The 11,758-nt window shown below is 49.4% G+C and overlaps 1 protein-coding gene across 4 annotated transcripts in view; it reads left to right on the plus strand.

Moving 5' to 3' along the window:
• LOC149331167 (protein pellino-like) overlaps nucleotides 1-10,234 on the plus strand; it is a 69,940-nt gene extending 59,706 nt beyond the window's left edge. For all 4 annotated transcript variants that reach the window (XM_089556353.1, XM_089556351.1, XM_089556354.1 and 1 more), the window contains exons 3-8: nucleotides 409-538; nucleotides 1,316-1,417; nucleotides 2,492-2,872; nucleotides 3,858-4,175; nucleotides 5,492-5,607; nucleotides 8,618-10,234. In XM_089556353.1, coding sequence (XP_089412479.1) covers nucleotides 409-538; nucleotides 1,316-1,417; nucleotides 2,492-2,872; nucleotides 3,858-4,175; nucleotides 5,492-5,607; nucleotides 8,618-8,744 — 1,174 coding nt within the window. In that variant the 3' untranslated portion in view covers nucleotides 8,745-10,234. The remainder of the gene's footprint in view (nucleotides 1-408; nucleotides 539-1,315; nucleotides 1,418-2,491; nucleotides 2,873-3,857; nucleotides 4,176-5,491; nucleotides 5,608-8,617) is intronic.
• Nucleotides 10,235-11,758: the final 1,524 nt, after the last annotated feature.

Genomic DNA, 11,758 nt, shown 5'->3' on the forward strand with positions numbered 1-11,758 from the left:
AAGAATTTGTTTTGCGGGAAAAAATCTTGAGAATCTCATCGTATAGGATGCATTCAGAAATGCAGTGAATGTTAAAAACAGTCTTCCGCCACATTTTTTCAAGTTTGCAGTCTTTCCAGAAGCTGTAGAAGAGGTAAAATTTGTGGGAAAAAAAACAGTTCCTCGGATATAATGCCGAAGTTTTGTGTAAGTTTAAAAGCAGTGCTAACGTGCAAACAGAACTGACCACAATCCATCGAAAAATAGGAAAGTTGGTGTTGAAACACGCATCCCGCTCTTAAGTGGGTGCAAAATTGGAACTCAAGAAATAGCCCCTTCATGTCACCTCAGAGCATGCCAGTGGGGATTTTAACCTGTCCAAAGGGCAGCTGCATAGGCGCTCCTTTCTCGTGCCCCCTCGTTGTGCAGGTACAATGGGTGTTTACCCCATGGCGAGAAAGGTAGGCGGCGGAGCAAATTCTTCCTGTACAGGCGTCCCTTCCCCAACGGCATCAAGAAATCCAAGCACTACATTGTCAAGACACCACAGTCTTCTAAGGCAAGCGTCCTCCTCCTTTTTCCTTCTTTGATGTGTGGAATAAGTAGCCCGTTAGCAAGTGGGGGGAGGGTTGCTGTTCACGTCACAGGTTGCAAAAGAAATTATTGCAGTTTGGTGTTGTACAGGAAGATGAGCAGTAGGTGTGTGTGTGTGTGTGTGTGTGTGTGTGTGTGTGTGTGTGTGTGTGCGTGCGCGTGCGTGCGTGCGTGGGTGCGTGCGTGCGTGCGTCGAAGTATACGCTTCGTTAAAGGAAACATATTTATTCGACTTGACGTTTCAATCGGAAGACCCATCTTCTTCAGGAGTGATTTTACTTTGTTACTACATCCCCTTTTATAGGGGTGGGCACAGAACAGGTAAATGAGAAACACAGAAACACTACACATACATATATATAGTGTAGTGAGAGACCTAAGGATTTCACAGATGCCATTGAAGAGGGCTCTGGGATAATTCCCTAATGTAGTATGGCTTGTAGAGAACATTTCTGCTCGTAAGCACATTTTCGCATGCCACTCTAATTGGAATGTGTTCGGTTGTCAAGGTATCCTCCACTGAGTCACTCAGTGTACAGCGCTCTACATTTTTAAGATCAGTGCGGTGTAACAACATTGCCAAGCACAGGCTGGTGCTCGTGATGTGTGGATCCTCTCTTTTGTGTCTTTGTTCTGCTAAATATTCTTGCGTCTGAATCTGGGTCTGCCAGATAGCTTGCCGCTGTTTGCTGTGAAACCATGGCCTCTTGTCAACACCCACACGTTCCCTCTCTCTGGACAGGCTGTACTGGACAGCAAGCAGCACTCGATTTCGTTCACGTTATCGCGGACGCAAGCGGTCATCGTGGAGTATGTGCTCGACGAGGAAACGGACCTCTTCCAGGTGGGGGCTCCTGTCCTTGTACCGTGGTGTGCTGTGGTAGAGTGGCGTTTTTTTTTCTTTTTTTTTTTCGACCAGCGGGGTGCAGGAGAGGGTGACGGAGGAGGAGAGTTGAGCGTGCGCTGCTCAGTCATGAGAAAAAAAAATGGATTCAATTAAAAGGGAGCACTAAGGCTGGGCTTACACTTTTTTTTGTTGCTACTGAACTGCTGAACAACTCCTTTGGCTGCCTCAGCCAGTGAGTGTCCCCAGTCATGCCGGGCTGATGTGGACACTTCGGTTCCTGGTCAAAACTGTCCATGAGAGACGCCGTAGTGAAGGGCTCCGGAAATTTCGACCACCTGGGGTTGTTTAACGTGCACTGACATCGCACATTACACGGGCCTCCAGAATTTCGCCTCCATTGAAATTTGACTGCCGCGGCTGTGATCGAACCCATGTCTTTCGGGTCAGCAGCCGAGCACCATAACGACTGCCCCATCGCGGCGGCTGTCCATAATGCGAGTCGTTCATATTAACTGACGTCGTTTTAACTGGACATGACTGTACTGTGCTGGGGAACAGTCTCGGCAGGTGTTGCACCATGCATGTTGGGCCCTGTATGCATGAACACCAAGCCTCTTGAGGTATTTGGCGTGTTAGTAGGCATGCCCTAGGCAAGAGGTGTGGAAACAAAGTGTTGCACTTTGTGGCCTTGAAATTTAAACTTCCTCATTCATGTAATGAATATAGTACAGATTTGTCCAACACTGTCTGAGCCCGTTACCAGACTTCTTGCACATCAAAAACGTTAGGGCAGTAGACTCTCTTTAATCCAAACTTACTTCATTTCTACTGCAAGCGTATTCAAACTGACAGTTTGGTCTGGTCATCATCAAGCATGTATCGAAACGGCTCCCCCTAATTTGAACAAATTTTCATTCTTTTTCGAGTTTGAATTATAATGAGTTCACCGTACATGGAATTCACTGGTTCTAAGTCAGTGCATTTAAAATTAGCAGCGGGAATGAAAAACGATATAAATGCACAGAAGGTTATAGTTTAATGCATTTACTACCCACCCTTGTGTGTGCCCAGATTGGCCGCTCCTCGGAGAGCCCCATTGACTTTGTGGTGATGGACACGGTAGCCGGGGACAAGGCGGGTGCCTGTAGGGTGGCCCAGAGCACCATCTCCCGCTTCGCCTGCCGCATCCTGGTGGAGCGCAACCGGTCGCACCGGTCGTACGTGTTCGCCGCGGGCTTCGACTCGTCCCGCAACATCTTCCTCGGGGAGAAGGCGACCAAGTGGCAGCACGAAGGGGAGATAGACGGCCTGACCACCAATGGGGTCCTTATCATGCACCCGCAGGGTTCCTTCTGCGGCGGAGCCACGCCAGGCATCTGGCGCGAGGTCTCCGTCGGCGGCAACGTGTACGCCATCCGCGAGTCCCGGTCGGCCCCCAAGAAGGGTGTCAAGGTGAGCCTCCCTCTTCCGTGCTCCGGTTAACTGAGAGTAGTGATTGGGCTGTGCCTCATTTCCCCTTCAGGCTTGATGAATCACGTAACGCTTGTGTTTGTGACCATGCAGTGCCAGTATGTGTTGTCTTGCTTGTGCACAAGTTCAGAAATTTAGGCTAGTTTGTATGCATTTGCATGTGGGCATTACTGAACTAATCGGTTAATTGTGACAGATCTTAAGTGCCATGACTGGAAACCTCCTGGGCTTCATTTTACAAAACCGTTGCCGCATTTTCGTTCTCTCTGAGACTTCGAGAGGTAAGCATCACATTTTGCAGTATGATACGTGGCTGGTAAGGCAAACCGCCCCTACACCATCCACGCCTAAAGAGCGCTTCAGACTCGGTGAAAATCATAGCCAGAGGGTACTGGTGCCTCACAGCTTCGACCGCGGTTCTCAGTGCTACCACTTCGTTTGTAACTGCTCTTTGTTTTTGTCCAAACACTCACCGAGGCTTTGAGAAAGGTGGATGATACGTGGAGGAGTAATATGTTTTGTAGTGTGAGCTACATTGGCCACAGTCTCGCCATTCCGCGTGGTCCCTCCGTTGACCATACTACGCATGCTCGAGGAGCGAATGACGTCACTGCGCACAGCTGGTGCGCCTCACCGCGCGTGTTTGCCGTCGCCGCGCGTGTTCGCCGTCGCTACGCATGTCACTGCGTTGAGCCACGTGATGTCACTGCTCGCGCTACATATATCCTGGCATAGCAGAGCTAATCTGCTGCCAACTTTTTTGCGGATGCACTACTCCCGCAACCTCCGTAGTGTTGCCTGCTACGTATGATGTACCTAGGTGGAATGGTGCTACTTATTTTTTTCCTTTCTTTGCACAGAAGTGAAAGCAAGAGTTGGGTTCATGAGTGAGTATGTAGTGTTTTTGATGAAGACGTTGCACGCTGTGAGCCCCCCTACAGCAATTGCTCGTGTGTGTCCCTCCCAGATTGAAGACGAGACGAACGTTCTGCGAGACGGCTCGCTCATCGACCTCTGCGGAGCCACACTCCTCTTTCGGTCGGCCGAGGGACTCCTCAAGTCGCCCACGAAGCAGCACCTGGAGGCCCGCGTGGCCGAGCTGAACGCGGGGCGCCCCCAGTGCCCCGTGGGGCTCAACACGCTGGTCATTGCCAGCCGGGCCACCCTGAGCCAGGGGGACAAGCAGCCCTACGTGTACCTGCACTGCGGACACGTCCAGGGGCTCCACCACTGGGGGCTGCCCGAGGGGGCCTCCAACGTGCGCACCTGCCCCATGTGCCTCAAGGTGCCTCCTCATCCTGAACTGTAGTTTGGCATGCCGTATATGCACTACATGGTGTGCATCGTGTGTGTGTGTTGGCTTGGTTTATTAGGGTTTAATGTCCCAAAGCAACTCAGGTTATGAGGGACATCATAGTGAAGGGCTCCGGAAATTTCAACCACCTAGGGTTCTTTAACGTGCATTGACATGGCACAGTACACGGGCCTCTGGAATTTCGCCTCCACCGAAGTTCTACCGCAGCGGCCGAATTTCGATGGAGGCAAAATTCTAGAGGCCCATGTGCTGTGCGATGTCAGCGTACGTTAAAGAACCGCAGGTGGTCGACATTATTCTGGAGCCCTTCACTACGACGTCCCTCATAACTTGAGTCGCTTTGGGACGTTAAATCCTTATAAACCAAGCCAATATATATATATATATACATATATACACGCACACGCACGCACACGCGCACACACAGAGAGTGGCCGCCGCGGCGGTTGAATTTGTTTGGAGGAGAAATTCGAGGCCCGTGTACTGTGCGATGTCAGTGCATGTTAAAGAACCCCAGGTGGTCGAAATTACCGGAGCCCTCCACTACGCCGTCTCTCATAGCCTTAGTCGCTTTGGGACGTTAAACCCCATAAACCAACCAAACCAACACACAGAGTGACCCAGCTAATTTGGACCAAGATTTTTTTAAAAATAAAAGCTAAGCGTTCTTTAGAGCTGAAATCGCTGGATGTTGTTAGGGTTTATCTAAAGTTACAGTACCATTTTTTTCGCTCGTCCTACTTGAATAATTACTCAAGATAAATTAACTTAATTAAATAAATTAACTTTTTAAATATAGCTTGGAACGTTCAGATGCCAACAGGAAAGTTGTGGAGCTGCACAAATAGGTCCAACCCAGGCACTTCACAAGAGATAGACTTAGCGTGGCTGTTCTCGCTGTGCTAGCCGATTAGGTGTGCTAAAGTGCACCTTTAGCAAGCGACACTCTTTGCAAGTGCACTTTATTTTGCGTGCTTGACAGGGGGGTATTGGGCTCTGCAGGTCTGTAGTTGCATTGCAATCAATGCTAGGAAACTGCAACACGAGACGTACGCTACCGTGGTCTGTAGCCATAGCGTTAAGGCAGGAAGCTGTCAGCATGAATTCAAGAGCAAACACCAGGCGACAGTGCCATGACTACGAATCGAGGAGAGAAAATTGTAATAATGATCGTTTGTTGCTGTTTTCGTTGGCTTGCTGTTAAATTTTCATGTGTCGGTAGTCGATAGCTGAGTCCATGAGTGAAGTCTTTTTTCCCTCCTCCTCTCTTCTCTGCCGCGCTGCAGAAAGGCCCCGTGGTGAAGCTGTGCATGGGCATTGAACCGGCCTTCTACGTGGACAACGACCCACCGAACCACGCCTTCAACCCCTGCGGGCACATGGCCTCCGAGAAGACCGTCAAGTGAGCTTCCCCTCCTCACTTGGTTGCTGCGGTACTCCCTGCTAATTTGAGGAGGCCTGAGCAGTTTTTTTCAGCGAAATTAAGTGCCACAAATTTCTGCAGCCATTACTGACACCCCTTGTTCTTTGTGTGGGCCATGATCTAGCTGGGCTCTACATACTATTATGCACAAGCAGTTTAAGTGTCTTTCTTTCATTGTTTGGTTTTGTGTGTCCCAGGCCTTTGGTAGACGCAGTAGTTTCTAGCCTGAAGGAGGTCCAGTATATCTAATACAGTAAAGCCCCTTGATTTGGATTTTGTGGCAGCGGAAGGAGTGTCCGAATTAACCGAATGTCGAATTATTGAGGGGGGCAGAAAAAACGAAACATAGTGCCCCACGTCTACTTACCTTTATTTAAAAAAAAAAAAAAAAATCGGTTATTGTTGACTGCCTCGTGCGGGAAACTTTCATCCCTGCTACTCTACTTTGAACACTTCTGCCAACTGATGCAGTGCGTGCGCGCTGTCTGTAGAACCTGCGCATATGTCTTCCAGAGCACTCAGGGCCTCAACAGCCTCCGTCACTGTGTGACGCGTTAGTTCATCACACGCGTTGTTGTCATCTTCGGAACTTTTGCTGTATCGGTGGTCTACGGGTCGCTGTCTTATATTCTTGAGGCACCGTGGTTTCTGTGATTTTCCAATAACCAGCAGCAGCAGCTGCTCTGTGCTGGTCGTATTCACAGCAAAACTGCCACCCTGTCCTTACGTCGCTTGCTGCCGACGCAAGGGTCCCCTTTAAAAGTGAGTGTCCTATCTGCCGGGGCCTTCTAGAAAAGTGCTGTCTCATCGGCATTAGACCCGTTGCAGGGCTCATAAGCTGCAAGGTGCCTGGGAAGCTCGGCCCTCGAAATGTTCTCCATGCTTGCATCCACAGCACCTTTCTCGCCACAGACACTGCGGAAGACCTAATTATGCCTCTTCTTGAAGCGCGTTCAGAGCATCCTTCTGATGCACTGAAACCTCCGATGTCCATCATTAGGGCAAACTTTTCCGCTTATGCGCAGATGAGAGGTCCACTCAAGAGCAGCTGTGAATTTCGCGTGTCTGCAATCATTCGAGGCAGTGCTTATTCCAGCTTCGAGTATCATCATCATCAGCCTGACTATGCCCACTGCAAGGCAAAGGCCTCTCCCATGTCTCTCCAATTAACCCTGTCCTTCGCCTGTTGCGGCCACCGTATTCCCGCAAATTTCTTAATCTCATCCACCCACTTAACTATCTGCCGCCCCCTGTTACGCTTGCCTTCTCTTCGAATTCACTCCGTTACCCTTAAGGACCAGCGGTTATCCTGCCTTCGCATTACATGCCCTGCCAAAGCCCACTTCTTCCTCTTGATTTCAACTAGGATGTCATTAACCCACGTTTATTCTCTCACCCACTCCGCCCGCTTCCAGTCTCTTAATGTTACGTCTATCATTTTTCTTTCCAATGCTCGCTGCGTTGTCCTCAACTTAAGCTGAACCCTTTTCGTTAGCCTCCATGTTTCTGCCCCATAGGTGAGTACCGGCAAGATACAGCTGTTGTATACTTTTCTCTTGAGGGATATTGGTAAATTGCCATTCATGATCTGTGAGAACCTGCCCTATGTGCTCCACCCCATTCTTACTCTTCTTATTCCGTCAACGCACTTCCTCACCAGAGCAGGATTTGGCCACCCTGGTGTAGTACTACTTCACCACAACCTTCTATGAATAACCCAGTTAACCCTCGGCCCTTCAGTGATGCAGCTAGCTACAGCTCCTAGTGACGCATGTTTGATGTGACCTGTGTTGTTACGGGGCCGGTGGAATGCCTCGCTGTCTTGGCAGCTCTCTCGCTTTGGCCTCTAGCTCTCTTCTGTGGTCACTGGCGCTGGCCTCTGCGATTTCACCTCAACTCTTTCCTGGGGTATTTGTTGGGGAAGGGGGGCAGTCAGAGGCAGTTACATTATCCCACGAGTTCGTCAATCAAAGCTTCACAATCTACTCCGGTCTCCTTTTACATAATAAATTTTTCTCTCTCTGTCTTCGCGACCATCGTTGGAGAAATAGATTCAGCCCTCAACTAATATTTATCGCTTGCAAGCTTAATGTAGCAAATGGCCAAATTGACAATTTTTCAGGCCAGTTTTTCTCGGCAAAGTGATTTTGTTAAAAGTTTGTGGATCTGTCGGACTGTTCGCTTATTTGGGCAATTTTTCTGGTGCTGCTGAGGCCCAAAAATCGGTCAGTGGCTCTATTCGGTGACAGTTTGCGGGGAAATTCTAGTCGTTAGTGCCGCTACCATCTTCACTTCTTTCCTTAGGTAAGGATAAAAGACTGAAGGTTTTTTTCTTTCTTTCACAGCATCAGTTGTTATCAGCGTACTCCTAACCTCGATGTCATGGCCATCGTGTCTGCACGACATGGTGTCATCACATTGCAAGGTCACGTGACCCGTTTAAATTTGTCACATGGTTGATCATGTGACCCCTTGGCCACGTTACACGGTCAGGTGACCTGTTAATTATCTGCTAATTGACTGATCGATTAACAGATCATGTGGACGTGCTGCCGCGGTGGCTCAGTGGTTATGGTGCTTGGCTGCTGACCTGAAAGACGCGGGTTCGATCCTGGCCGCGGCAGTCGAATTTCGATGGAGGCGAAATGCTAGAGGCCCATGTATTATGTGATGTCAGTGCATGTTAAAGGACCCCAGGTGGTGGAAATTTCTGGAGCCCTTCACTACGGCGTCCCTCATAGCCTGAATCGCTTCGAGGCGTTAAACGCCCATAAACCAACCAATAAACCAAAGATCATATGGACAATTAATGTGACTGACAGGTCACATTAATCTGCCTTCTTGTTCCTTGTGCATACAGCTGATGCTGATGTCATATGACCTGGAAACTCCCTTTCGGAATGGAATGTTTGCCCTATGCTTTGACTGTGATGCACCACTGTGGTCCTTTTCCTCTCCACCCCCCCCCCCCCCCCCCCCCTCTCTCCAGGTACTGGGCGTCAGTGTCCATCCCGCACGGCACCAACGGCCTGCAGGCTGCGTGCCCCTTCTGCGCCACCCAGCTGGAGGGTTACCCGGGATACGTGCGCCTCATCTTCCAGGACCACATCGACTGACCGCCCGACCCCACGGCGGCCTCCAGAGGGCGCCACTGGTGCTGGGGGAGGAGACAGTTGCCACCGACGGCAGTCACTACCGAGCGTCGGGAGAGAGGGAGAGTGAGGGCGCTTGGTGGGGGATAAGGGAGGTGTGATCGCTTCCCGCTTTGATCGCCCCCTCCTTTGCGACCTCCGTTCGGTTCCACAAGAGACGGCAGCTGCCAGTGCCAACGGGAGACCGGCAGCCAGAGGTCGGTGATGGCCGTGGTTCTGCAACAACTGCAGGATGCACCCTGTCTCTGCCTGCTGAGCAGTCTCGGCGCGAGGGGTTCTGCGGTCGTCGCGTTCTTCGGTCGTCAAGAGTGCTGTGACTGTCAGAGGGCTGCTGCTTTGTTGGAAGCCGTGCCGTCAGCTAAGCAGTTCCACCGTGCTAAAGTGGCTAAAGTGTGCTTGCATGCACCTGTCCACCGAAGCACCCAGTCTCCCCCTTCCCCCCTCTCTCCAGGGGTCTTGGACCCCTGTGGCGCACGATGGGTGGCGACCGGTGGCAGCCGAGTGAAGACGAAAACGCGATGGAAGCGCTCGCGGTGGGCAATAGGTTTGCCATCGGGCCAAGCCGCCCAGTTCAAGGGAAAATCAAAAACCTCTGGAATGGTTAAGCCAGCAGATTTGGAACAGCTATGCCGGGAGTAAAAGCAGCCTTTTGCAAACGATTCCATTTGGTGCGCAAATGGTATCGGCAGGGCTTTCTCCCAGTTCCTGTAGGTTTTCTTTTGTTTTCCTCCGACTGGGACCGTGCGCCACAGGTGTTCATTCCTGGTTCCACTACTAGTTTTTGCACTTGGCAAAATGTTGCATGTGTGAAGAGGAGGCGAGCTGTTTTTTGTCGCATGACTATCTTGTTCTATCATGCCGTGATTTGCGCAAAAGTTTGTGGCGGTTTGGACCCATATTGAGAACTGGCGCGAAGTTAGTTGTAATGTTGTCACATATTTCATATTTCATGCCGTAATTCCGATGTGACACTGCGGTGTTTTGGAAATGGACTCCAGCCAGGTTGCATCGGTATAATGTTGTCACCTTTTTCCATCGGATCAGGGCTTGACTGATGCCACAGAGGCCCCAAATTGCGGCTGGACTTGAGGGTAGGACATGTTGCCCCTGTTCATTACGCGAGGGGCAGACAGGATTGCATTGCAATGTCTCGCATTACATTGAATAAAGCGAGTGTACTCGTGGCGGTGGAAAGAGATGCCACATGAGGCATATGTGTGCTTTTTTTTTGGCCTCTGAATAGCAGGGTGTAGAGTTTGCTATAAGCCGGCTCTAGCCATGAAGTGGGTAGATAATGACTGGCACCACTCTGTACATTTCGTTGTCCACAATGGCCTCTGCTAGAAACATCTTGCGAAAGGACCAAGCAGGTGCAGTGCTGTTATGAAATTGCTGCTTTTTTAGAAAAACAAATAAAAACTGAAACAAATAACACACTTTGACACTACCACGAATGATGTAGGTGCAGTTTTTCTTTTCTCAAACGAGAGAGGTTTGTGTGCTTCAGAGAGTTTCTTGCAGCGTTTGGAACGCAGAATCTCTAGCTGTGCCAACTTCAGCATTACTTTTGGAGTCAGCGGTTGATTGTTCTTGGTGTGGCTTGTATTCTTATTTTTGTGTGTGTTGAACACATTTTTGCTGTTGTATTCTCTTTTTTTCCACTTTCATTTATCATGTCTCGTACCATGTGATGGCTGGTCTGGATAGAAGCTGTGACAGATATTTGAGATTTTAGATATTTGACTTCATCGGTGATGCACTTCAGACTTCGTTTGCTTAGGTGACGAGCTCTTTAAGCTGAACACAACATTACCCATTGCCCTGCCAATGATGCATCGAAGTTCACTCCTTAAATAAATGATTCATGGCTTGAAATTTTCTAGTACCAGGCTTCGAATGGGCCCTAACCCCCTCCTTAATTTAGGCGAGGTACCATCATAAATGTCTGGCCCAAGTTGTGCAGTTGTATTCAGCAGGTAATGCTCGAATGTGGAGTGCGAAAGTAAAATCTCCTTTCTTTCTTGCCGTTTCTTTTCTCACACTGTCATGACGTAATACAGTAGTCGGCTATGGGGAGGTCAGTTTCGGCACTTTTTCTCGCTGCCGCTCAGTGTAGTGGCAAGAACAGATTTGCCATGCACAACAACACCGGCAAATGACAAAAGCGGAATATTGTACAGTGCTGGAATGCCGAGCTCCACGATGTCTTGGTGACATCTACCACTAACCCTTCGACTCGACATTCTTCTGAACAACAGACAGTCGAATGCGTTGGTGCATGTTCTATACTTGAAAAAGAGCTCAGCCGGCAGCACCTGAAAGAAGACACACAAGCACATACTACCAGCTGTTGTCATCTGAACACCTTTTCACGTCAAGGCTCTACATGCCTTTTAAATGGAAAGTGAAACACGAAACACAAAGGAGTACAGGCCTGAGAAGATATTGCCTCAAGCTGTACGTTGCTCGTAAATAAAGTTGGCGTACTGTGGACAAGTGCATGGAAGACTGTGCATTAATTCAGTCTGCGCAATTGCCAAGTGGCTAAGCCTTTATTCTGCTGATTGCAAGGTTGTGGGATCGATTGTCCACTGTGGTGACCACGTTCTAAGAGGGGGGTGGGGATGAAATAAAAAAAAAAAGTGAAAAAGATAGGCCGTGTGCTCTGTGGTACGTCGGGGCACATTTAAAGAACCCCAAGCGGTCGAAGAAAGTCTGAAGCCTTCCGACGTTGAGCCCCATGTAGCACGATAACACAGCACACTGTATACGTTTAATTTGTCCAGTCATGTTTCTTGTTTAGAGTAAATTTATTTTGCTACATAACATTCAAGTGCTCTGTAGTATCCAAGCCATGGTCGACAAGGTGGTTCAGGGTCCCTTTAGTGTGTTCTTAGTTGACAGGCAAAGCTTGAACACAGGGTCCTCAGTCAAAGTGTGGACGTGAATTCATAGCTATCGGTTGTCGCAGCTGGTTC

This window comes from Amblyomma mixtum, chromosome 8, assembly GCF_055824585.1.
Source record: "Amblyomma mixtum isolate Tamu chromosome 8, ASM5582458v1, whole genome shotgun sequence".
In the NCBI taxonomy this organism is placed as follows: Eukaryota; Metazoa; Arthropoda; class Arachnida; order Ixodida; family Ixodidae; genus Amblyomma; species Amblyomma mixtum.